This window comes from Sander vitreus, chromosome 16, assembly GCF_031162955.1.
Source record: "Sander vitreus isolate 19-12246 chromosome 16, sanVit1, whole genome shotgun sequence".
NCBI lineage: Eukaryota > Metazoa > Chordata > Actinopteri > Perciformes > Percidae > Sander > Sander vitreus.
Window position 1 is genome coordinate 14,057,110 of NC_135870.1, and position 27,874 is coordinate 14,084,983.

Genomic DNA, 27,874 nt, shown 5'->3' on the forward strand with positions numbered 1-27,874 from the left:
TAAATTATTATTAATTTATCGATTGCCTCCGTTGGTGGATGTTCAAGGGTCTAAAGTAGGGCCAGTGTACAACAGTAGAGAAAGTGTGAGCTTGTGGGGTCTTAAACTCTGGTACTTCTGCTCCCCTTATGTTGCTCCGTGTTCCCCCTTCTGTTCATGCTGAGTCCCATTGTGCTCTAAGGTAGATGTTCCGTGTGTGTGTGTACGTGTGTGTACACACTTGCATGTTGGTGTGTGTATTGCTTGTATTGTATTCACCCCACCCAAGCCTACCCAAAACTGCAGTAATCCTTTGGGCCCCGGCCTCCTCTTCCTGGGAGTACGCTAGTTGTGTGCTACTCTTACACACTGTAGGCCCTCTCCTGTTGATTTACAATGGCTTAAAATATGCAGCATAGCCTTGCCAGTAAGAAAGTAAAGCATAAGTAGTGCATATTTGGACAGGATAAAATCTTCAAATGTCTGGTATTTAAGTTCATTCATGGGTATCATTGGTACTGTTTCAGTGCAGACTGTCTGAGAAAGTACCCAGTTTAGACTCAGGTTTCCTTCAAAAACACACTCAGCACTTCACAATCAATTAAAGAAGGTTGATTAATGGTGTTCGGTATGAGCTGAAGTGCATTCAAGTAGTAATTAAGTGGTGATTGAGGTCAAAATCAATATACAATAATTACATAATGCAGGTGTGAGTGTATCTATTGCAGTGGCTTCAAATGTTTCTCTGCCAAACAGAAATGAGGGTTTTTATTTATTTTTTTTTTTATTTATTTAAAGCTAAACATGAAATTGACTGGCAGCATTTCTTAACCACTTTTTTGTTGCATCTTTTTGGCTATCTTTACCAGATTCCAGTGTTTTTTGCCTTCTGGCTAATTTGGGTAAAAGCTTTGTAGCTGCTCTTAACACACACACACACACACACACACACACACACACACACACACACACACTGCTCGCTCATGCAAACAACTTTCTTCTTCCACCTTCACCTCCCACTGTGCAAGCGAACCTGAGTGTGCAGGCTGTTGTGCAGTTAAACTTCAGTGCTAACACATTGTTCACCTGTAAGCATACTTTCAGAGGTTGGCAATTCATCTTTGAGTCAGGCTTGATCCCTACAGCTAATGATGATTGGCAAGCAGGAACCTGTGCAGTTAACCTCTCTACACAAAGTTTGCTAGATAGAAAACATTTTAAACTTGTTCAGATCTTCTTTGGATCTCTTGTAGGAATTTCTTAATGCAGGTCTGTTTGTAATTGGGTGGGATGGTGGGATATGGGTGGGGTATGTTCTGGTTATAAAAAAAAAGAAGGAAAAATATGTATATTCCATCGTACAGTAATTGTTTTTGCAAATTTGTCATTCAATAAAAAAACCTTTGAACAGATCTTCTTTTGGCGAAGGAGGAACATTTTGAGTTGTACAAAATGTGCTACTGGTTTTCCTGATAAAATGTAATTCTTGTGTATTTGTTGTTAGTTCATAGTTCTGAATTCATACCAGTCTAATGTCTGTATGGTAAATATGAAGCTAATAGCTTAGCACAAAGACGAGGCTTAGCTCTGTCCAGGTGTAACTAAATCTGCCTACTTACACCTCTAAAGGTTACTTGTTTGTTTATCTGTCTAAAAACCAAGGTGTAAAAACAGCACGTTGTGGTTTTACGGGTGTTATGTGCCAGACTATTTCTTGGCCAGAGGCTGTGACTTTCTGTAGTCTTTGTTGGTTGCCTGGCAACCTCACGTTGACGTCAAAATGGCAAGACTAGCATTATTGTTAGAAGGAATTAATAATCTCAAAACTCCTAAACAACTCAGATTCTTCAGTTTATTTTGGGTTACACCCCGACGAAATACTGTTGCTCATGTGTCATCATATGTTGCATTCATGTAATCATCAGAAGTTTGAGCCAAACCTTCAAAAGAGACAACATTAAATATCTAAAACGGTAAAGATATGTGGATGTTTTGTTCATCCTATTCCTGCCATTGCTACATATTCGTTTATCTTGGCTGTCCGTCATCTTTAGTCACCTCACCTTTCGTCACTGCATAATTCTTTGCTCCAAAACCCCCACTATATTAGGTGTTAGACAGATGAAGGCAAATCAGAGGTCTATATTCACATTTGAGTAAACTCGTATAGGTCTGTAATGCGAGTTTCTTAAAATCAGCATTTGGCTTTCTGTGCATAATCCAAATGTATTACAGTTTTTGCCCCTGTGTGCTTGTGTGAGCTTCTGCAAACTTGCACAGAGGCCTATATTACTTATCAAGCAGTTTAATAGTTAATATTCACAGCCATCTATTTTTACAGAACACACTGTTCTGAGGAGCTGTTTGCTGAGGATTTTTACACCGTTCAATTTTGTTCTGCAAGGATTTATTCCTTTAACCATTAAAATACAATTGATGTCAATTGATTGAAGTGCTCAGTGGTAGCTCAGCCCTTCCCATGGCCCATGTAGCTAAGGTATGAAGAAGTGAACACTTAAATCCCCAACAACATGTGGGCTGGGTGAGAAATGTGGCTGTCATGAAATGCATTTTATACAAAAACCTGATCTTTCAAGAAAATAAACATGTATGCAAGTGTATGTAACCATTAACCTCCAAAGGACTGTATTTTGAGTAGATAAGACAACAGTGTAAAAATCAAGGTTCAGGCATACCGATTTCATAAGCCTCAACCCCTCTTCTCTTCTTTCTTCTCCAGTTACCCAGAAAATGGTGTGGTTGAGATGCGACCGGTGGATGTGCGGCCCCGTGCCAGGACCCTGCTGCGGTGGGACCAGCTCCAGGTGGGCATGCATGTGATGGTCAACTACAATATGGAGACACCAGATGAGAGGGGCTTCTGGTTTGACGCTGAGGTTCAGACCCTCAACCAAGCCTCCCGCACCAACAAGGAGCTCCGAGTCAAGATCCTCCTGGGGTGAGGATCTTCCTTCCTAGGTGGGAGGGTGATGCGTTGGGCATATGGGGGGGTTTCTTCATTAGAATATCTGCTTGGCCAATTATTGTTTTTGTTGCTTACCAAGATAAAGTGTAACATTTGTCTTTGTGACTTCTTTCTATCTCTCTGTAACACGCTCAGTAACACATCTTCTCATCTTCCTCCCTGGTTTTCTTTACAAACATCTCTCTCTCTCTCTCTCTCTCTCTCTCTCTCTCTCTCTCTCTCTCTCTCTCTCTCTCTCTCTCTCTCTCTCTCCTCACCCTCCCTCCAGGGGTCCTGGAGATATAATCGGGGATTGTAAAGTTCATTTTCTGGATGAAATCTACCAGGTGGAAAAACCAGGAGCTCGTGCACTCTCAGCTTCAGATGGACAATTTAAACGTATGCACCAGACCACCCACACACTCATGCGCACACAGTGAAAATAGTGGCAAAACATGTCCATAATTTCTTTGAAGGTTTATTTTAGAGCGGCCATACCGTAAGACCATCTTCAAGTACGTGTGCATGCAGGTATGATTGTTTCCTTCTTCCAGGGAAGAGCGGGCCGGAGTGCAAGCACTGCAAGGCTGACCCCGAAGCAGAGTGTCGCTTCTGCTCCTGCTGTGTGTGTGGCGGCAAGCAGGATGCTCACATGCAGCTGCTGTGTGACGAGTGTAACATGGCATTCCACATCTACTGCCTCAACCCGCCGCTGGCCACCATCCCGGATGACGAGGACTGGTGAGAGAGAGCGTAGCAATTAGTCACAACATCCTGCACTTCACAATCAATTAAAGAAGGTTGATTAATGGTGTTCGGTATGAGCTGAAGTGCGTTCAAATAGTAATTAAGTGGTGATTGAGGTTAAAATCAATATAAAATAATTACATAATGCAGGTGTGAGTTTATCTATTGCAGCGGCTTCAAATGTTTCTCTGCCAAACAGAAATGAGGGTGTGGATTTTTTTTTTTTTTAACTGAGAGTAAGATCCCACCCTCCATTTCTGTGTATTGCATATATTGCTTAATGGAACTAAACCAGCAAAAAGCTAAACATGAAATTGACTGGCAGCATTTCTTAACCACGTTAATAACGTTTTTATTCGTTGAATTTAAATGTTTAAGTCGGTGCAACATCTCGCTTTAGGGCACTTGTTACCAGATTCCAGTGTATTTGCCTTCCGGCTAATTTGGGTAAAAGCTTTGTAGCTGCTCTTATCACTCTCTCTCACACACACTCACACACACACACACACACACACACACACAAAAACACACAAACACACACAAAAACACACAAACAATTGCCTCTCATTCTGCCAGGTACTGTCCCACCTGTAAGAACGACACCAGTGAGGTTGTTAAGGCCGGAGAGAAACTCAAAACCAGCAAGAAGAAAGCCAAGATGCCTTCGGCAACAACTGAGAGTCAAAGGGACTGGGGAAAGGTGAGACCCAAGGGCACCCAAAGGTACACACACACACACACACATATACACACACAGGAAGGCCTGTGGTTCCTCATCAAATTGCCTTGAAGGTGCAAAGGATATGTATATAAATGTGAAAAAAGTATTCAGCAGCATTAACTTTCCAGATTGATTTTCCAAACGTCTGCAATTAGTGGGCACATGTAGGCTCAAGTAACCTGCACATGCTCCGGACAAGAAATAGAAGAAGCATTTTCATTATCAGATTTACAATTGTAACACTTGCCACAAGCATTTAATTTAAAATAAAAAATATATCACATCACTACCAGATTGCTGAGAATACGCGATAATCATATGACATACATTTTTGAAAAGCTACATTTTCCTATGTGAGACTGGCATTTCGGCTGCCTTGCCTTGCCTAGACAGAATCTTCGAGCACCGAATGGCTATTTGAGTTTGTAACACTTTTCACAACACAATTCAAAATATTTAAAATTACTTAAAAGAAGAAGAAGACCTCTTCCTTAGGCTTCAAATGCATTGCATTTTCTAGTATATAATGTTTAAATTATATTTAGATATAAATGTTGCAGTTAAAAAAAAAACATCTCCCAGAGCTGTAACGTAATACAGTAGTTTTGTAACATATAGTTCTTATAGTACACCCCCCAGCTGCAAAGGTTTGGGCGAGCCATTCATTAATTGATTCATCCATTAAGTGCATTGTTCACGCATTAACACACTAATTTACTTTCCATTTACTTCCTGCAAACTGGTGTGTGTCTCTTTTAATATTTTGTGTGAGTAAGTAATCTGCTCTGTGTGTTGTTTTTCTTGATTAAAGATAAATGGTTTGTTTCATGTGAAGAGTTATGTGTGCACCTCCTTTGAAGCTGTTTAATACTGCCTGAGTTAGAAACGGCTCTTTTCTTTCCTCAAATCAAACAATCAGATCAGAAGTTTTAGATCCAGTCAATAATACTTAATATCTACTTAATGTTAGACCAGGCCTCCAGAGGTGATTATTAATGTTGGTTTGAGTCATAGCACTTTTTACAAATGCTTACATTTCTATAAATATTGATGTCTTATTGATTATCAAGCTCTTGTCAAATAATCAGAACATGACTAATGAACTAAAATGATCTCATGCTAGCTGCTGAAGCTCAAAACGAGACCGAAGAAGACTGCTGACATGTATTTAAAATTGTTTTAAAAAACAACCATCTGTTTTAAGCATACTGTTAAATATGTGTCCTCAAAATCTCTTCAGAGTCTTCTCATGGCAACACTTTGAGATATTGTGTGGCTCAGTTCCATCCTGGCCTGGCTGTCTCCCTGACGCTCTGCTCCATGGTGTAATGTGAACAATGCCATTAAGCATGACTTAGCCACTTTCCTGGAACTGCCAATGGAAAATAACTTTTTCTTTACCAGAATGCTCCCTTTCTCTGTGGACTAATTGAAAACAGTCTGGCTTGTGTGTTTGGGCATATTTAAGTGCTGTGAGTCACGCAGCATTTATTCTTGCAATTTTATAACCCTTAAAATCAAATACATCTTTCTTTGTCTTCTCACTTTTGAAATCCTGTGTACCTCCTAAATAGAATTCTGACACTTTTCTGAATGTACAGTAATATACATCAGCAGCTCTGCTCCTACACACTATTTACTGTACATGCATTTGCACTCATGAAGACATGCTATTGTATTTCTGTGCATGCAGCTTACATTCTTTGTTGTCGTCCTTTGTGATTGTAGGGTATGGCCTGTGTGGGGCGTACCAAGGAGTGCACAATTGTTCCTTCGAACCACTATGGACCCATACCTGGTATTCCTGTTGGAGCCACCTGGAAATTCCGAGTTCAGGTTAGCTGTTTGTACAGTGCATCACAAATGAATCGGGTATACTCTGACCAGTGATAAAGCAGTTTGTGGTGTCTCATCCTATACTTAACTCTCAATATTATGACATTATGGATTGTATTGTCATATCTTTCTGTAATATATCTATTATGTCACTGCCCATATCATCAATGGCTTTCCTCTGTCCACTTCAGGTGAGTGAGGCAGGTGTTCACAGGCCGCATGTTGGCGGTATCCACGGGCGCAGTAACGATGGCTCCTATTCGCTGGTGTTGGCTGGGGGCTTTGAGGATGAAGTGGTGGGTTATTTGTATTTTTCACCAAATGTTTATTATTCTCCTTCTCTATTGTTACTCTGGTAGATTTAGATTTTTGAGGTTTACGGAGTCATATATGAAGTAGTGGGATTTTTACGTGAGTATGCCGACCACTTTGTTATGGTTACAATGACCTGCTGTAGGACCGGGGAGACGAGTTCACCTATACAGGCAGTGGGGGTCGTGACCTCTCAGGAAATAAACGGATCGGAGAGCACTCTTTTGACCAGACCCTGACACACATGAACAGGTACGACACATCAAGATAAATGGAAAGCTATCAGGTTTTTCTACAGTTTTTTTTTTAAAGATAACTTATAGCTAGAATGATGAACTTCTTAACAATAACTGACTTTTCATCAACATTCCTAATCCCCAGTCAGACTTGAGGAACATAATTCTGTCTTGTATTTATAACTCTTGGATCCTGACTCCTGCAGGGCGTTGGCCTTAAACTGTGATGCACCTCTGAATGACAAAGACGGGGCAGAGTCTAGGAACTGGCGGGCAGGAAAGCCAGTGAGAGTGGTGCGCAGTTCCAAAGGTCGACGCATCAGCAAATATGCTCCTGAGGAGGGAAATCGCTATGATGGTATTTACAAGGTACGCATTTTTGTTTTTATTATTTTGTAGTCTAAAACCGATTTGCTCACTTCAAGTAAAGCCACTTAACATACAAAGACGCCTTTACAAATATGGACGGGCAACAGTGTTGTCGTACCATGTCTCAGATGTAGGGAAGCACAGCAGTATTTAATGATATTCTGGTTTGTAATGTGTGAATTTTAGGTGGTAAAGTACTGGCCAGAGATTGGGAAGTGTGGTTACCTGGTGTGGCGGTACCTCCTGAGACGGGACGATTTGGAACCAGCGCCATGGACACCTGAAGGACTGGAGAGGATCGAAAAACTGGGCCTTGCTGTTCAGGTTTGTGTGTGTGTGTGTGTGTGTGTGTGTGTGTGTGTGTGTGTGTTTTATTGTATAGACACTGCAGATATAATGTTTCTCTAGGATATAAAGAAACCTGTTTACACAGTACATATATGCATGCTCTATATATGTAGCAGTGTTTAACCTACCAAAACTACCCCCCGCCCCTCCTGAAAGAATGACAAAATTATATAATTATGCTATATATTCCACACAACAAAATGGATGCGCGAGATAAAGCTGTTTTCACACATACAAGCAATTTGCTTCTTGTTCTTCGCCTTAAAAGTTCAATTCATTAAGTACATGCAATACATTGCATGCGTAACGTATGCGGAGCAGACGTTCCAACACTACGCTTTCACTATAATCAATGAAACTGGCTACACTGGGCACGAGAGCAGCGCGTCGATGTGCGTATGCTCCGCGGAGCGTAAAAATAGGACAGTGTTCTATTTATATATTTTTTCGCGATGTGTGTGTTATACACGGAAATTGATCATAAAGTGTCTATATTTCTTTTAAATTAAACTACTGATTACAGAAAATGACTTAATGACTGTGAATGAGTGTATTTGCAGTTTTATTTTGAGAGTTTCTGTTTCTTGTTTCCCTCACCTGCGTGCTCTGATAACAGCTGACAGTCATCAGCTGTTATCACCTGGAAAGAAATCCTAGGGGAATCACTGTGTAGTATGTTTTTCATGTGTTTTACTACACTGTCTGCAGTACCCACCCGGCTACTTAGCGGCCATGGCTAACAAAACAAAGAAGGAGGCCTGCGCCCGACCTGGTCGCGGGGGCCGGACTAAGCACTATCCCGGGAGAGGGAGGCCACGGAGACGCAAGATCAAGGAGAAAGAATTGAATTACGAGGAAGAAGAAGACGAGCAGCCAATGGCCAGTGTGTATGAGGAGGAGCCACAGAGTAATGGAGAGCAGAAGACAACCAGCGATAACGGTGGGTGCTTTTACAGATGAATCTCTGAGTCTTGTGAGAAGAGGACAGGTGAGAACCGTGTGAGCAGTGAAACTTCTTGTAAGATGGCTTGTAAATATTTGATATCCCACCAGCGTCTTAAATGTAAATGTTCATTTACATGTATTGTCTTTTATTCTCCAAGAGTGGCTGCATTTTTCAGTTTAATTCTGTGTCTTTACCAGAGACGCCACCAGCGGCAGAGCCTCCCTCTAAAAGGGTGAAGATAGAGGAGACTTTCCAACTGTCACAGCAGCAGCAGCAGTTAATCCGGGAGGACACAGCCAACAAGAAACTCTGGGATGAAGCCATGGGACACCTTAAAGAGGGACCGGTATGAATCCCAGTACACTGTGACATTCATCTCAAACTCCTCAACGCTGTGTTCACAAGGCATCTCAAAGTAAACACACTGTAGCTGTAGCTACATGTCACAGGCAGACAGTGTGTTGTTAGCAGTGATTATAAAGAATAAGGACCATACCAGCATCTAACTGGATCAAAGTGACATTTGCAGGTTTACATGCTGTGTAATGTGCTGCTGCTGTGCAGATAATTAGCTATCTAGCCTGTAAAAGGGCAGTATCACCAACATATTTCTAAAAGTTGTTTCTGCAGTTGTAATATACGTATATTTTTCTGTGTGTTTTTCCTTTCTTCCTTTATCACCTTCATTCCTTTTCATGTGTTTCTGTCTGTGTACATATAAAGAATTTCCTGCGGAAGATGGAGCAGATCTTCATGTGTGTGTGCTGCCAGGAGCTGGCCTACCAACCCATCACCACCGTCTGCTCACACAATGTTTGCAAGGTGCGTACTGACTGGATGTATTTTTTTTTAAACAACTACTACTCAAAATCCCCGTTCTTGTATTTGTGTTTAAAATTCCTCATACCATCCTCTCTTCCCAGACTTGTCTACAGCGGTCGTTCCGAGCGGATGTGTACACCTGCCCTGCCTGCCGTCACGACTTGGGCAAAGACTACATCATGACCCAAAACGTGACACTTCAGGTGCTGCTTGACCAGTTCTATCCGGGCTACAGCAAAGGCCGATGAGATCGAAATCACATTTATAAGTAGAACCCGTACATACACGCACACGCGCATCCATTCTGTGCACCCATGTATACCGTCAAGTACCTAGAGCTCCACTTTAAAATGCATTGCGCACACATACTGTACTTACCCACGGGCAAATGTTTATTGCATATACAGCCATTTATGTATACAATCATTTACACACAAACAACCTCAGTATACACTGACCTCATCTGTTGTACCTGGACTTTCTCCATTAACATCACCAGCCTGAAATTCAACCAAGGACATTTTTTTAACCTCCCGACCCCTACTCCCTACAAACGCACAAAAAGAGCCCCAATTCACACCCACTAGCCACCTCAAGATATTAGCACTTTTTTTTTCACTGTGTTTTTCACACATAAATTGACATTTCATATCATGAAATCAGCCATTAGACTCCTGCCAACCTGTACGCATTTTGTGTACCATGTATGCAGTTTTACACCAAAAACACAGCATTCATACATGTGCAGTATTTTAATCAACTGGCAAATAAAGGTGCTAGTTTAATACGTTGATTGAGACACAGCAGGACATAACACCCCCTGCACAACATTCAGAATGAGCAAGTATGCTGGCGTGAGTGTTGGCCTGTTATGGCAAGGTAAAATCAGGAAAGTCAAGAATTAATATGTATTTATACTGAAAAGAAGCACACAGCGTTTTATGCCTTTGAAGCACTTTATCAATGATAACGGTTATTCAGGAGCACACGCTAGCATTCTGCGAGCTGCTCATGTCACTTGGAATTATGCCATTGCCATACCTTGAGCTAATAAGAATAGCAAATGTGTCGCCAGAGGTACTTTCAGTGCATCTGCAGAGAACAGAAATTTGGCAGCTCTGTTGGGAAATTTCTTGGTCCAACAAAACCGCATCCTTATAGTGAACGTGACAATGATCAACACGCACAACTCTCTCTGATTTTATGAGTAAAAAATAAATAAATAAAAAAGGCAATTACTTCATTAACATGCCAAAGACATTAGGCTGTAGAGCAGGTCGGAGACAAATATCTACAAAAATCTGCTTTGAAGAATCTGGTGAAGAATCGCGCCTAAAAATAAATTATCATCTTTCTTTAGCAACGCACTTTTTGTTAGCTAAAAACAAATGTACAAGATAAACAAACGCGTACTACTAGATCTCTCTCATAAGTGTAGTTAAATGCTCTTACATTATTGCAGTTATGTATTAAACATTTATGTTAAGACATTTATAAAGGAAGTTCTCACATCTACGTATTTTCACATGTACTCTCATTCATGGTTCCACTTCTTCAGTCAGATGACACCAACTAAACTGTTCTCGTACATTAGATAAGTATGCTCTGTTTTTTCCCTTTTTAATTTATCTCGCTGAGAAATGATGTAATGGAAAGTAAAAATGTACATGCAGCGCAACTGAAATGCTTGAAAAGTGCGAGGTGCGCTGCTTGCATGTTCTTTTCAATGACGCCGAGAAGGGCACACTGGTTGTCCCTGGTGTTACCAAGCAACCACAATCAAGCAGGACTTTACACAAAGATGGTTAGCATATTTTGTGCTCAGCAGATATTCATCTGTTATTGTTCTCTCTGTTATAGTTAGTATAATGTTAACTGGAGAGCTCTAGGTATCCAGCATGATCTGCTTCTTTTTTAGAAAAGTGGTCTGATGGATGATTGCACAGCCAGGATGATGTGAGCCATTTGTTGTCACATTACATCCAGAAGATACTGAACTTTAACACTGAAAAGCGGAAAAGACAGGAAACAGAAATGTTTGAGAGTTACTGATCGGGTCTGATTGTTGGCTGTGCTGAATACGTAGATCTTAAATGCGTAAATACAGAAACAGATTTCTTGACATAGACAGTTGATTCCAAAAAAAAAGAGAGAACTAGTTCATTTATGTTGGATATGATCGATAACATAGTGTTTATATGGTTTCACATATAAAATTGACATATGACAAAAGTATTATCTTGGCCTGGAATAGTGTTTTTTTTTATGGTTTGTAAGAAGATTTGTATGGATTCAATGTGTAACCTAAAAACAAAACAGCAACATTAGGAACTCATTTGTTTTACCAGATCATAAGGTCTAACTTACCATGGTCCATGGCTGAAAATACAAATGAGCAGGAGTTGGCAGCTGTGACCCGAATACAAACAATAAGTTGCCCTGAAACACTACTTTTTAAGCAACTTTTATATTCTTACCTTTTCTTAAATGCAGAGCCACATGGAATCTGAGGATGCAGAATTCCACAGAATTGTCTGCAGATTTTTAACAAATGAAAAAAAACAAAAAAAAATTTTTAACATGTCCACCCCAAACAGAAAAAAGGCCGCTAGATTCCCCAGATTTTCATTCTGGATCACCACTGAAAACTGTAAAAAAATAAATAAATAAATAATAATCTGTTTGGGTCTGTTATTATCTGTGGATTCAGCCTCACCAGTGAGAAACTGCTCCTTCCATATATTGGAAATACACTTGGAAGCTTTACATAAATTACAATATAAGAATTTCTCCACAACAAGGAAGACCAAGTCAGACAATTATGATCTTACAGAATAGGACTATTTTTTATTTCCTTTTTATCCTTTATTGCATTTTATACAAGATCGTGGTTGTACATAATTTCTCAAATATTTTGATATTTGACTATTGTTTAGCTGCTGCTCTAGTGCCACAGGTTACAGTATGTAACAACTGGATAGATAAAAGCTTATTGTTACCATGTGATGATGTACACTGCACCCACACATGCTCAGTTATCTTGACGTTTTATCCGTTTGATTTGAGACACCATCACATATACGTATTATACAGCCCGAGTTAATTTTTTCTTCTTCTGTTTTCTATCTTGAGTGGCTGACACAGATTTGCATCTTCTCCAGTGCTCTTATGGTACTTTAAAATGTCCAGGGTTGGCAGGTCTGATAGGAACTAAAACGAAAACATCCCACAAGATCTGGACAGAGGTCACCATAATGCATTGGAAACAGTTTCAACACTTGAGTTGGTTTTGTGGGGAACTGTAGCCCTCGTTCATTGACTTCATCACGTTCACCTGTAACAGCCTTCAAGGCGTAGCCATGTTTAGTGTAGAGCTGGGACAATGGCAGATAACACGCTGCTGTACACGTCAGTTTCTTTCTGTTTTGTTGACATTCAGATCCCCTTTCATTGGTCGGCTGTTTGTTCGTTTGTGGTAATGTCCTCGTTTTTGTTCAATCATTCAGGATTTTCTTCTCTCTTTTAATCAACAACATGCAAGTACAAATGCTACTATGGTCTTTAAAGCTAACTGTGATGTGCATTACTTCCACTGTTGCTCAATCTTGTTCAAAGATTATTTTCTCCCTGCATTGACTTGCAAGCTAATAGTCCTTGTTTATTTCTCTGCTGTGACTTTCTCTCCCTCCTCTCTCTCTGCTGTCCTCTGCCCTCCGTGAACCTACAGTACTAACACTTTTTTAGACGTCTTGTGGACGCTTGGCTTCAGTGCTGTGTTGTTTTTATTTTTATTGCACTCTATTGAAGAAAAAAGAAAAGGCGCATTTAATTTTTCTAGAATGCTTACTATTATCTATGTCTGTACGGCATTTTTCTACCATTTTAGTTGCTTCTCTTTTATTTTAATCATTAGTCATTTTTATGTGGCAACCTCAAACATTTGCAGCATATTCCAGTCTGAGGAGTTTCTTTGCTTCATATTGTGATCTGAAATTTTATACATGTCATAATAATACTTGATATGTACCTAATTAAATATTTGGATTCCAGAAAAAAACAACTGCTTCTTCTAATTTTGTCCTGTATCTTACAGATTTCATGAGGCTGATGACTTCTATTTTCAGTGTAAAATGTGAAGTTGGTTAGTGAGTGACGCTAATGTCCGCACCATGAAATTCTACTCATAACTAAAGTGGTCAAGCAGACCATTTCCACTTCCACTCCTAAATCAATTGCAGTGATGTGAATCACAGCTCTCTGACTAGACTAACTAATGAATGTTTTTTTTTTCATAGAAGATTAATAGTAAAATTCCCCAGGAAAAGCATTAAAGACTTTTTTTTGTGTGGTTATTTTCCACCTTTAATTTTTGACAGGACAGCTAGGTGAGAGAGAGGGGAAAGACATGCAGGAAATCGTCACAGGTCGGATTCGAACCCTGGACCTCTGCGTCGAGGCATAAACATCTCAGTATATGTGCGCCTGCTCTACCCACTGAGACAACCCAGCCACCAGAAACACTCTTTACTATACTAGATATTGTATTTTCCATCAAACTTCTGGTGGTGGATAGTTTGTTTTGATAGCTATTTGAGATAATTTTTCATGATTATTTCATGATCTTCTTTTCTTAATACAAATGGTAAATGTCTATTTGTTATGTTTCCTCCATAGACGGTCAGTGTTTCTTTGCCATGTTATGTTTTTTAGGCTTTAAACGACTATCATCTTCTGTCAAAAAGTAGTGGAAAAGACATTTCAAATGAAGCAGGTCTACAGCAGACACTGTGCCTACATATGGCATCACATAACCATCATGTACAAATTACATTCATTTCAATCTTTTCCAATTAAACAGCAACAGCCCTTTTATTACTGAAGATATTTTGACTTGTCAGAGTAGGTAAATATATAATAATAATATAAAAATATATATTATATAATATATAAATAAAAAAATAATGGCTGAATTCCATTTAGCTGTTTCAGGGTCCTGGTATTGTGCATGCTGTAACACTGGCAGTGTCGTGACTTACTGGGATGCTTGAATTGAACGGAGCCATCGTTAATGCTATTAGCAACACCTGTGCTTTTCCTACAAGTCAAAATGGCTGTGAAAAAGAGGCCTGTAAACAATTTTGCCTTGAGTTATTCTTCCTGATTGCACTTCTGCTCAGGTTGAAGGTATGCAGAGCAATGTTGGGAATAACATGAGGTCACCAGACTACTGTACTTAAATAGTTCAGTTGTTCTGCCCCAAAAGGTGAACAAAGCTATAACAATGGAAGACCCACCCTATTAAGCACACTCTGCACACATACAAAAAGGTCTAACAAGCCAAATCAAGAGTGTCAGGTTTCCTCAGTTCTTACTGTAGTTCAGGCTTCCTGGGGCCATGCGTTAAGCGGCACGTGTGTATGACTAATGGATGTATTAACCCTTGTGTTGTCTTCCCTTCAACCATTTTGGTGACATTTGTGACGCTTTTTTTCACAATTTGTTTTTGCTTTTTCCAACGTTTGAAATTTTAAAATTTTTCTTCTACACATTTTCAGCGCTTATTTCTACGTCAAATATTTTCTGATATAAAACAAAAATTTAAAACGGGCCAATGTGACCCGAGGTCAACACAAGGGAGAACCACTGCACATCTTGCACTGATGCAACTTTAAAAATCAGCGGTTGAATAGTGTAGTTCAGTGTCCTGTGGAGCCTCCTAGTGGTGTGAAGACACTGCACATGCTCTGGATGTCAGCCCTGCTGCCCTTTTGTTAAAAAAAACAAACATGTCAGTTGTTTTAAAACGATGTCGTTAAATAGATCCAGGAACACCGTTTTAAATCATTCTGGTTAACAATTAACCCACGCCTCAACCTACAGCAGTCGGTCTACAGCGGCCAAAACACAATGATTAGTGACTAGCGACATCTAGCGGCTAAAAGTAAGTCATACGTGCTGCTGAAGTTTACACTGTACGTGGAGTTCCCGTGTCTTCTGTAATTGAAAGACACTTTAGCGCTCAAATTATGAATGAGAGTTTACAGTCTGATGCTGCTGATTCGTGCACAGGTGCCTTGCCAATTATGTGCATTCTTGTCATTGTTTTCGAATGACAGCTGTCTCGAGATGCTCCTCTTTTAGTGACGATGATGACACAATCACAATAAGGTCTATAATACAGTGTAAAGTATGTGTGCGTGTGCGTGTTTCAGCAGTAGTTCCAAACCAAAATAACAATTTGGTGTGACATGCGATCAGACAGCTAGCTACGTCAGGCTGCGCACATTTGCATCGGAAGCATGCAGGGTGGAAGTGGAAGTGAACGGTACAGCAACGTTAGTCTTTAAGCAAGCCAGACAGAGTAGTCCGTAATCTTTTTGTAACCTATAGGGTTCAGATGATATCTGACACATGGCGCAAATGTGTCTCTAAAGTGAACCTAGATTTTTTTTATTTGTCTGGCTGTCAACTTGCAAACCTAGCTGGTTAGCCGAATGGCTAGTGATAATGAACTGTTTTGTATTGTCAGATAATCAGTTACTTCGGCTAATGCTCCTTTAGCCATCTTGCTGTCACAGACATCACTCCGTGCGCTGACGACATGAGATGTCTGCATACATTTTTATTTGCTGGACATTTAATTGCTACAAATGATTCATTATGGACAGCGAACGCAGCAATTGCAGGCCCCAGATTGGAGACAATAGCAAGCTAACCTAGCTAGCAAGCTGTCGTGGCTGCTAAGCTTGCTGAAAGCTGTCTTGTCTGCAGTTGCACTGACAACGTCGAGGTATGTTATTTAACCAGCCAAACTCTGCCTCTGGTCAGTTTATTTTGGTCTTAATTTGCACGCGACAGGAGACGGGACGTGATAAGGGAGTGCACTGTATATCTCTCTATGACCAAGCAGAACAAAGTTTGTTTACTTATTGTTGTTTTAACTACCTTTAGCTAGCTCGCTAATAGCTAACGTTAACTTCAAGCTAGCTCGCCATTGATCTAGGGAAAAGGAAAAGTTTTCAAAGATTAGGCAGGCATATAAAGTGAGTTTAACTGCTTGTTAGTTGGACATAATCACATTGTGATAAACATTCCAGTGTTTAGAGCATAATGTGGCTGTAATAATGTGAGCACCTGCCATGACAGGAATTTAATGTCACCAAACTTAGCCTAGCGATCTTAGGTATGTTATGTGCTGTGATTTCGTTTGACCTTGCAATATACAATTCTTAGTCGGCACTGTTTAATTGTCTTGGTTTAGTTTTCCCTTGCATCAAAACTATGTTGGAGTGTTGTTTGCAACATCAATGTTCACCATAGGTGACACCTGTTACCCACTTCAGGTGCCTGCACCATGGATCAGGTGGATATGACAGACCAGATTACAGCAGCTTGTAGCCAACCGTTGTTCCACAACCAAGACCTGATTGTGACTGAAGACTCGGCACCCCAGAAGCCCAGCTCTGACATCATGTCAACACAATCCAAATGGATGAGCAGCTGCATTGAATACAGTGACCTGATCATAAAGGAGGATAGGCTCAGTAATGGCACCTGTGAAGTTGAGACTGTGGTAGCATTACGCTGTCCTGGCGACAGTGGAGATGTAACTGCTGAGGGTGACCGCCTTGCACTGAGCAATGATGGCATGCCAGAGTTTTCTAACAGTGACCTCTCTCTGCCTGAGGTGTGCATTTCCACCAACAGCAATAGCTTTGAGGAGGATATGAACTATGAGGTACAGCAAGCGTATAGGATATTCACTGGCTTTCTCTTGGACAAGCACAAAGGGATCACCAGCCCATTCCTCCATCCCATCGGCCACCAGGAGGCCCAGCATGGTATTGGAGGGGTCCGGGGCCGGGGTCAGGCACAGCTCAGGCAGTCGATGTGCTTACGGAGGATGGAGGACAAGTTTATCAACCAAGAGTATGAGACCATAACAGAGTTTGTTGCGGACTTCAGGCTGATGTTGGAGAACTGTTATCGCTACCATGGGGTGGACCACTGGATCTCCAAACAGGCTCAAAAGCTGGAAATCATGCTGGAGCAGAAGCTTACATTGCTATCCAGGTAAACATAATGTAATAATGTTGAATATATTGCTTAGCTGGCAAATGTATAAACCCATTATACAGCAGCAATAATAGAGGGCCCAACAGGTGTTTTCTATGTCATGTGCATCATAAGTTAATGTTGCTGGGCAACAAATGTTTGTCTGGCAAAGTTAGCTCACAAACATTTACTGAAATAGAAGATGCAATTTTTTTGAAATAGCAGTATAATTACTTTATTGTCATCTAGTATTTCTACATAGCATAAATGTAAAGTGTCTATAGTAGGGTTAGTGTAGTGTATATACTATTAGAGATGGCCCGATACCATTTTTTGCTTCCCGATTCCGATACCTAAACTTGCGTAGCGGCCGATACCGATCCAATACCAGTGTGTCATATATTTTATGTTTTAACAACTGTATACTACTATCCCTGTATGGATGTGATTTTATTTCTATCTATGTATGTAGGTCTGGCTCAGGCTAAACTCTTTGTGAAACATGAACAAACACAAACAATGAATGCCCCAGAACTTTCTTTTATTATGCAGTTTGACAGTCCGTTATAACAGAAAAAGAACATAAACTACTTTAACTTAGATTTTTTTTAGGGCTTTATTACGTGGTATCGGATTGGTGCATAAACTCCAGTACTTCCCAATACCGATACCAGCGTTTTAGGCAGTATCAGAGCCGATACTGGTATCGGAACATCCTTATATACTATATATAGTATTTATTAGTATTATAGTATTTATTATTATCAACGAAAGAATGGGAGTCTGTCAGCACCATACTATGATCTCACAATGATGATTTGGGATTTATTCAGTAACTTGTTTTAAAATGACCACAAGCTAATTCTGCTATTCATTTTTATAACACAAATATTTAGCTGTTGGGTTACATCAGTGGTGTACATATTTTTGTCCTCTTCTGTCAAACCAGGACGCTGCGAGAGAGGACAACCTTAGCAGTGACTTCTAAAGGACGTTTTGGTGCAGAGGAGGAACGGGGTTCAGGGGGCACCTCCACAAGGAGGAGGCTGGCACCTCGTAGCCTGGCTACCATCATTGTCGGTGGGCATGAGTCTATCATGGTCCAGGCCCTACGGCTGGAAGAACAACAGAGGGCGAAGGAGGAGAAAAGGTAAGTGAAAATTTGAGAGAGATTAAAAGATGCTGTCTCGCCAACAATCTACATATGTTTTCTGACTTTTCAGGCAACGTGAGCTTGAGAAGAAAGAGGCAGAGGAAATGTCAGCCAAAGAGGTGGAAGAATGGGAGCAGACTTTGCTGGCACAGGCTTCCCCCCACACTGTGCACACACTTTGGGAACTCCCTGCTATAGGGCACTTCCTCTGTCTTGCTCAGACTGCCCTTAACCTCCCAGAGATTGTATTTTTTGATCTGGAGCGGTGTTTGCTGATGCCCCGCTGCAGCTTCCTCCTGTCAAAAATCATGTCTTCCCTGCTGTCCCCACCCCAGCGGAGGGCCACTCTGCAACGCCGGCCTGCCCTGCCTTACCGCCGTTGGGAGTCAGAACTCAGGCAGCGGGTCATGGGCTGGTATCGAGCTGTTGGTGCCTCCAATGATCCGTCAGGTCGGGCTGAGAAGCTGGGACTCTGCCACCAGTTTTTCAGCACTCTTGGGGAGGTGAGTCCTTTGGAGGAGAAACCCTTTCACTTGCTGCCCTTCTACCAGCGAGTATGGCTTCTGAAGGGGCTGTGTGATCATGTGTATGAGACACAAAAATGTGTGCAGGATGCTCTCCTGGCCCAGCCCATCCATGAATGTAGAGAGTCTATTTTGGGCTATGACAGCAAGGAGAATGCCTATATACATTTTCCCCATTTCTGTGGAGCAGACCTGAGGATCTACTGCCAGAGCCCCAGCACACCCCCAGTTTTCCCTTTCCCTTCTGTATGGGTCAAACGGGTTGATATAGAGCCAGGGACAGAGGGTGAAGAGTCGGATGGGATGAAGGAAGAGGGGGTTACAAGTGACAGGGGGTGTTATGGAGGCTCAATGGACACAGAAGAGTCTGATGATTTAGGAAAGGGGAGAGCAGAGGCACTTGGGGGTTTCAAATGGGAAAATGGGGATGGAGAGGAAGATAAAAGGTTTAAATTGTGGTCACTGAAGAAGGAGGAGGGGTCTGAATCAGGGTCCTCTGATGGAGACTTAAAAATACACACCAACTCCTTATCCCTTTCACACACTAGTCCTATTGGAGGAAGTGGTGTGGAAATGATTATGAAGGAAGAGACTGTAGAGTTGGAGTATCAATCTAAGCGACTCACATTAAAACAGAAGCAGGGCTTCTCATTGGGCTCAATGCGCACCATTAAAGCAGAGACACAGGAGCCCTGTCTGAGTGTAGGGGAGCACAGCTACACAGGCAGGTCACCTGCTCGCTTAGTGAATCTGACCTCCCCAACCAAACCAGTCAAAACGGAGGGAGGAAGTCCCAGTCAGGGACACCAAAGGTCTTCCTGTGTGGATTGTTGTAAAAGCAAAACTAGTAATGTTAAATCTGAGGAGCACAACTGCTGCTGTGGCACATCAGGGCCAGCAACACAGTTGTCTTCAGAGAGTTCTCAAAACTCAAGTGAAGAGAGGGTGAATGACAAAATATGGACTAAAAGAAAAAAGCGGAAGAAAAAGCAAGGGAGGGAACAGCTGCCAAGGGTGAAAGGAGAGCAGAAGCAGCTGCAACACGTGGATAGGATGAGGCTGTCCCCAGCTGAGACTACCAAGTCTGTAGCACGGAGAGTTGCCACAACAATCAAAAGAAAAGACAAGAAGAAAAAACATAAAACGGGTAAGAAAAAGTTCAATGTTGATTTTAGATTAATAGTTTCTTTTGGTATAACATCAAGCTCATTTGTGTGCATTCATAGCCACAATGTCATATTGGATATTATCCTAATTTGCTTTAATGTTAAGTTTTTATGTTTTTCAATAATAACTTGTTGGTTCAATGGTTATATTGGTTATGTTGTTGACAGGAAAAAAGCTTGAATCTTCAAAGAAAATTAAAGATGAACCTCCAGTTGAGCCACTATTTAAGGTAGTCACACTCATGCTGAAATAAACACTCTTATTTATTTAGCAGTCTATTTTAATGCTGTGTATGATATATAAAATGTATAATAAGTAATCATTTAAAGGTCATTTTATAACTATTTTATAGTCATGATTTAAAGGGGTGGTTCAGAATTTTGGACATAGGACCCCAGTGTGTTATTTATCAGTGGAGACAGTTTTCAACACTTTTCATCCAGTCCTTCCAGTTGCAGAGTTCGCTGGTGCTAGGCCTAGCGCAAGTCAACAGTATCTGGCTAACTTGGAAATGAGGTCCTATGTCCAAAATTCTGAACCACCCCTTTAAGTCTCGCCATTCTTGTGTCCCTCTTTTTTCTTGGCTCTCTTTCTTTATCAATATTTTCTTACTTGATTTGTTATTTCTCCTCTGTAGTTGGTATGCAGCAGTCTTGAGGAGTTGCGAGAGCTGATCAGTAAGACAGAAGATGAGCTTGATGACTTGGAGAGCACCAAAAAGAGATTGGTAGGTGGCAATCATAGTTCTACCAAGAGGATTTACTCACATGCTCCAAAGCCTTCTGTATTTGATTCAAGATGTTTATTGTCATACCGGTTATACAAGTACAAATGTGTGAAATGCGTATGCTGGGATGCTCCATTAAAGAAAAACAGTAAGTAGTAAATGTAAAGGGTCATATTAAAATTATTATCAATTATAATATAACAATTCTTAGAGGCAATGAAAGAAAAACAGTAAATATAAAAAGACATAAAATATAATTGAATGAAAATATATAACAAAATATAAGAAGCAATAAAAAAAATATATATATATATATATATATATAAAAAAAATATATATAGAAAAAAAATTATATATAGAAAAAAATATACATACACATATACATTCAAGGTATGTGGTGAAGAGTACAATGTGGTCAAACATTTTCTCACATTTTAATGTAACTTCACTAAGGTTTCCTTTGCATGTCTGAACTGACAGGGTCGGTGGTATTATAGGAGAGAAGCAGTGAAAGACCTCCACAGCACTCTAATCAGACTACTGAATGAGCTTTCACCCTGGGAACCCAAACTTGTTAAGGCCTACCAAAGGAACAGGTACAACTCATTTGACATTTAAACAATGATTTAATCAAACCGCCATACTATTTTTATTTTTTTTTGTCAAAGCTATGTCCTGATAAAAATTCTTAGTCTTGTGCAGTTTGAGCTAAGCTGACCAGCACAAAGCATAATGACCACATTTTCGATTAATGAGCTCCTTGTGGCATAAAATCATTACTGGATAGTAGGGGTGGTACGGTTCACAAAACCCACGGTTCGGTTCCTACCACGGTTTCAGGGTCACGGTTTTCGGTTCTGTACGGTTCTTGTTATTTTTTCTTTTAATCTTTAACACTCCAGAAATATACTTCAGCATATGATATATATATATATATATATATATATATATCTAAAATTAGCATATTGAATGCATTGAATACTGTGTGCACAATACATGCACACAGTGGCAGTTCTATCTATTGTTTTATTTCCGCTGTCATCATAGGTAACATGAAATCCAAAATGATCCCACACACCAGACTATATACTTTTCGGTGAACTATTTTTGTAAAATACGAGATCGTATGCAGAACAAGATGCCGTTAGAGTCTGTTTTGAAATTCGGGAGCAGCAAGAACCACGTGACGCGTTCGCCCAATCAGCTGCCATGTGTTGCGTTCGTCACGCTCATCCCCCTCGTCGTTTCCAGTAAGTGTTTTAACATAGGTGTCAAAAGTGGGCACTACGGCAGTAAGTGGTTAGTGCACATTAACAGTGTACTGACGAACCGTGCGACACACACACGCTCCAAACCGAGACAAGCGAACAGAGCCGGTTCGGATGTTTTTTCATGAACCGTACCACCCCTACTGGATAGTAGACAAATTCTTTTAGGGCTGCCCCCTCTTAGTCGTTTAGTCGACTAATCGGTTGTTTTGGTTTTAGTCATTTCTTATGCTTTTTTTCATACTGAATGACTTATTTACAAAACACTTCTCTGGTAAACCCAAGATTTAAAGTGGTGCTTTTGCATGATTCTTTGTGGAGAAACTCAGTTTTACAGATTTGTCGGAGAAATCAACTAATCTATTAGTCGACAAAGTCATATTGTGTTAGTCGACTAAGAATTTATTTTATTGATCACTGCCCTACTATCTTTTCTTCTCTTGCTTCTACATCAGGCTTCGTTTGAAGAAAGAATTTGATGATTTCAAGAAGCACCCAGAATACAATAACTTTGTGCGTGAGGAGTGTATTTCATCATCGTCATCAGACGACGACGATGATGATGATGAAGATGAAGAGAGGGGTTTGGGAAAGGATGTGTGTTCACTCTCGGATCATTATAGAAGATCAGAAGAGGAGGACCTGGAACATATGGTTCCTAGAGGTCTTTGGAGAGGAGGTAAAGTAATTCAATTAGAATCTAATTTTAGTTGCTGTAATGTAGTGATAAAAGAAGTTCCTAAAGGCTGCATTTACACAGTTTGAGCTTATTTAACTGTCCTATATGGATTTAAATAAATGTGACTACCTGTCTGTTGACCCTGTATAGATAATTGATCAGTGCATTCTTAACAGCCAACTCTATTATGTTCTCAGCAAGCACCAGGGAGTTTGTGGCTGAGTCTGCAGGAGAAAGAACGGTGACCTTCGTACCTCCCAACCACCTAAAACGCTCTCTGGCCAGCACAGAGAAGCGCGTCAGTCTGCTGCCAAGAAGTCAAACTGGCAGCAGTAGCATTACTTCGACCTCTGACTCTGGGCTACAGTCTAGATCTGAACTGAGACCATTGAATCAATCCAGGGATTCAAACTCAACATGGGCAGCAAGGGTGCCACCCCAGGCTTCACTGTCACCCAAAACCCCCATCCTCTATCCCACCACTGGACTACCTAAGGGCTACACGCCCATCCCCACCCTGCTGGCTAAGAGTGTGGGAAACAAAGTGACCTTAATGAAACGGCCTGCTGATTTTACAGGGATCAACAATGTAGATAGACAGAGCAAAGGTTCTTTGGTCTCCCTGCCTACCTCTGCAGTGATTACAACAAAACCTTTAAAAGCACAAAGTTCTCCATCCAGGTCCCAGCAGACCTCACAACAAATGCAGGCACAAGGACTACAACAGACAGAAGTACTAAGACAGCCAGGAATGGCTACAGTGATTGCAGCTCTTCCTAAATCACCACAAGCCAAACCAACCCAGACTGTACCAAAAAAAACTGTCCAAGTGGTGTACAAAGTAAATGAGAGGCTGGGTCACCTTGTAAGGAAAGACAGCAGCAGCCCAGTCAAGATCTCTGTTCATCCTGTCATGGACCAGAACACTGGGGAGAAGATCATGCAGCAATTGGTGATCCTGCCTTCTAACCTACTCATTCACAAAACTGATGAAAAGGTGTCTTCTTTACATAAACAGTCTAAGGGCATTCAGGTCCCAGTTTCTAAAGTGGCCAGCCCCTTCTGTATGTCCACCAATGTGCCTGGGTTCACTATTCCCGAAAACAGAATCCCTATTCAGCATGTGGCTCCCCTAAAAGATCCCAGGACAGTGAGAACACCACCTCCTTCGGTTTCCCCTCATCTGAACCAGGGTGCCCTAAACACAGCAGGGCTAAAGGGGGCACAAATCTGCAGTTCCCAAGTTAGCACACCACAAGATATCACGCCAAACCCCTTGCCCATCACAACTCCCTTTAGTGCAGTTTCTACTGAGCCTCATAAATCTACAGACCCTAAACAGGAGCTTAAGACTGTGTGTATCCGTGACTCACAGTCCATCCTGGTAACAACTAGAGGAGGCAACACGGGCATCGTCAAAGTCCAGACATCCTCAGACCAGAATGCGCTTGGTTCTATGCCCACCAGTCCAGTCATCACCATCTCACCTCAGTTTAAAGCCTTCCTCGTATCCAAGACGTCACAGACTCTCTCTCCTTCTGCTCCCTCTCAGACTTCCCCTTGCACCATCCCAGCAGTGACAAGTATCTCGTTGGCCCAACATCAGAAGCAGGTTCCTTCAGTATTAAAGTCCCCTTCCACTTTCACAACTCCCATGCTCACTGCAGTCACTGGTAGCATTCCTGTTACAGGCGCAGGAAGCCAAACTGCAGGCACTACAGTTGCTGTAAGTCAAGGCTCCAACACCTCCGCTGGTTCTACAGTTGCAACAAAGATTGGCCAGCTAGCACAGACACCTGCTGCTGGTTCTCATTTCCAAGCTTCATTAGTAAAAAACAGTAGTGGTGTGAAGCGGGCCAGTACAGATGAGAGATCCCAAGTTACTAAATTCATCCTAGTTACTCCCTCTTCTTCCTCCGCCTCAAATGTATCCCTTTCAAAAGGTACACCCTCTTACACAAAATCACTTAATAGTTCAAGAGTCATGTTCATCAGCCAGCCCACACCAACATCATCCACCACCTCTATGGGAAGCATTCCAAAGCAGGCAATAACAACAGGGGCTAGTGAACAGCTGCTGACCACTTCATTATCAAGTCAGACTCTAAAGATGGGATTAAGCACAAGCCAACCTGTTGTCAACTCAGAAGCATTGTCCAAAATCAAGCACATCACTCTGCCCTCAGGTGGGTTTGTGTGATGTTTTACCGGTATTCTCATGTCTGCTGTATCTTCTGTTTGATTCAGTATGTAAAGATTGCAACAGTGGGACATTATCAATTTGTACATGTGGAATTCATAATTTTAGAATTCCTAATGTAGTTGAAGGAATGTGAAGATGCTACAGTATTTAGTAGTTTAAATTTGTTTTAAAGCGCTAATACTAATACCCTAAATTCAGCCCTATTATCAATCTATGTAGCTATTGAATAAAATATCTCTTGTGTGTCTCCAGGGGTTCAAATCCAGTTGTCAGGGAAGACAACAACCATTGGACAGACCATAGGTGCCCTGTCACGTTCCCCTTCCAAGAGCACAAGAATGTCTGTCTCAGATGCAGGCCGTCCGACAGCCACCACCATTGGACCGGTCCCGGTTACAAGTTCAAATACCATCACAAGCTGTTCTGCCCAGCTTGCCTCTTACGCTTCTCCAACCACCAGCTCTCAGCTCCAGGGTATCCCTTCCTTTACCATGATCTCCCAAACATGCTGTTCCACATCCACATCTACTGTGGTCACTTTGCCTGCAGGAAACGTGATCAAGAAGGAACTTGGTATGCCTTCAAGTATACTGTCCAGTAACTCTCCTGCTCAGGTAACTACTACTGTGCAGAGTAGCCCAGCCCAAACCTCCACATCCACTCTTGTCCGTCAGCTTTCAAATATCCAAAGTGGCATTTGTGAGGAAACCATTTCCTTATCTTCCTCTCAACTTGCTCTCAATAAAAACCCCATCTCCTCTGCAACAACTGCCAATACCCCATTCATCACTTCTGCTACTGGAACAATCCAGCAGAGGATAGTCATCAACACCTCTACGCCCCTTGCTGCTGGCACACAGATTCTTCTTAACAATGCACGCTTTGTAGTCCCTCCCCAGGGTTTGGGCCCAGGCAGCCATGTCCTTATCATCTCTAGCACTGCACCACAACAAGTGCCTACTGTCACTCGATCATCAGTACCTCCCCAAGGGGTAAGTCATGTCACTGTAGCCTCTCGAGCACCAGTTTTACCCCAATCCCCAGCCAGGCTGCCTGGTGTACCAGCTGTAAGTTCTCCTTATGTAGCATGCACACCTGCTGTTGGTCCATCATTGCTAGCAACCACTCCAAATGTCACGCCAATTCGACTAACAGGAACTCCTGGCTTGGGCTCAACGTGGTTAACCAATAAAACAAATGTAGTGTCTGCTCTGCCTATACCCATGCCTGCTGAATGTTCATCCACCATTTTGCCTGCATTGTCAGCACCTCTATCACCCATGCCTGTTTTACCCAGCGCATTAGCTGTTGCCCTGCACAACCCTGTCATACCAGTTCCCACACCCCTCTCCTCAGCTGTATCTCCTGTGGTAGCAGGCACACAAGCTTTGCATTCTTCTCTTCCTGCCCAGCAGGTGGTTTCAGTGACAACTCCGGGCCCAGGCATACAGCCTCTGCCGACAGAAGTTGGTATTACAGCACCCTCCACTGCTCTATCACAGGCACTAGTGCATATGGGACTAGGCAACAACACAGTAGTTAAAAAAACAGTGCCTGCTGTAATGCAACCAGTGGTTTCTGGCACAAGGACACAGGTATTGCCAACAGTGGCTGTCCCACCAATTGTAAGTGCAATGTCTAGGATGCAGATGTTGCCCATTGCTACAGTTCCACCAATTGAAAACACTCTCAATACCTTGGAAACTGCACCTGTGGTCACAGGGCCTTCATCCAGCAGCACTGTAATAATCACTCCAGCTCGACCGATCACATCACTGAAGACAAACAACACCATCCACCCACCTGTCATTCTGACCAATCAAGCACTTGGAAAGCCCTCTGTGCAGACCTCATCCTTAGGTATGCATACCAATGTGGCATCCAAGCTACTCATTAGTCCTGATGGCGCTGTTTTGAACCCAGTTCAGTGCCAGGTCAATGCAGTTGAGCTGAATGCCTGCCCCAACCCGCTGGATGCCCTAGTGGTTTCCCCCAACAGTTCCACTGGAGCACTACACACACATGATTCCTCTTTACAGCCTTCACAGGCAGACATAAAGTAAACCAATGAACTGAGACTGTGCCAGTGAGGACTCAGACACAGCCTTTCAGCTGCTTAGTTTTTTTCTCAAATCTATTGCTTGTAGTAATCCTGGGTTTAGTTGAAGAACTGCTTTCCATCTGTAGTTTGACTTGTAACATTTAGGATACAGTAGTAGGTTATACACTCTGGTTAGATCATCTTATAGGCGAACTTTATGCTCAATCAGACATACTGGAAATGTATACTGTGATGGTTTTCTCAAGTGAGAACCGGTGAGGTTGCCCTGAGATGAATGTTATAGACTTACTGACTTTTTGTTTAATTTATGGCCAGTAATGGCACCTGTTAAAACAAAGCAGTAGAACGGGAGGGTAGATAAAATAAATTTCAACTCAAGCTTTTGTAATTCTTTTCAATGCCATTAGATACTGCTTCAAGTCAAGAAGTAACACTTGGGATACTATTCATTGGTACAACTAGCTCTACTTTGTCAGTTTAAACAGTCTGTGTGCAGATTCTGTCATATCGTTCTTTTTTCAACTTTGAAAACTACGTTACTTTTTAGAAATATAAAACTAATAGATGCATTTGTACTACATGTTTGAAGTCACATTTATTTATTTTTACCATATAGATTTTTCAAAAATATTTACTAGGTACATTTTCATTGAACAAATGTGGACGTTACTGCATAGGAATAAACAATGCAACCGTCCCCAACAAGTGTGAGCTGCTTCCTTATACACAGACTCTTGTGAAAGATTTTTTTTTTA

The 27,874-nt window shown here is 41.5% G+C and overlaps 2 protein-coding genes across 2 annotated transcripts in view; both read left to right on the forward strand.

Moving 5' to 3' along the window:
* The window catches only part of uhrf2 (ubiquitin like with PHD and ring finger domains 2), a 33,522-nt gene extending 21,370 nt beyond the window's left edge, over positions 1-12,152 (forward strand). Inside the window, exons 4-16 of the mRNA XM_078270844.1 lie at positions 2,720-2,938; positions 3,234-3,343; positions 3,499-3,685; positions 4,268-4,391; positions 6,141-6,248; positions 6,440-6,544; positions 6,706-6,812; positions 7,003-7,165; positions 7,352-7,489; positions 8,222-8,453; positions 8,657-8,805; positions 9,183-9,281; positions 9,383-12,152. Of these exons, the coding sequence (XP_078126970.1) occupies positions 2,720-2,938; positions 3,234-3,343; positions 3,499-3,685; positions 4,268-4,391; positions 6,141-6,248; positions 6,440-6,544; positions 6,706-6,812; positions 7,003-7,165; positions 7,352-7,489; positions 8,222-8,453; positions 8,657-8,805; positions 9,183-9,281; positions 9,383-9,529 (1,888 nt within the window). The 3' untranslated portion in view covers positions 9,530-12,152. The remainder of the gene's footprint in view (positions 1-2,719; positions 2,939-3,233; positions 3,344-3,498; positions 3,686-4,267; positions 4,392-6,140; positions 6,249-6,439; positions 6,545-6,705; positions 6,813-7,002; positions 7,166-7,351; positions 7,490-8,221; positions 8,454-8,656; positions 8,806-9,182; positions 9,282-9,382) is intronic.
* Positions 12,153-15,561: 3,409 nt separating this feature from the next.
* brd10 (bromodomain containing 10) lies at positions 15,562-27,816 on the forward strand. Its single transcript, XM_078271128.1, has 10 exons — positions 15,562-16,071; positions 16,625-17,354; positions 18,286-18,486; positions 18,560-20,160; positions 20,348-20,409; positions 20,818-20,907; positions 21,388-21,503; positions 22,631-22,854; positions 23,052-25,040; positions 25,310-27,816. Exons 2-10 carry the CDS (start codon positions 16,636-16,638, stop codon positions 27,118-27,120), a joined length of 6,813 nt encoding a protein of 2,270 aa, XP_078127254.1. The 5' UTR covers positions 15,562-16,071; positions 16,625-16,635; the 3' UTR covers positions 27,121-27,816.
* The last annotated feature ends 58 nt before the right edge of the window (positions 27,817-27,874 follow it).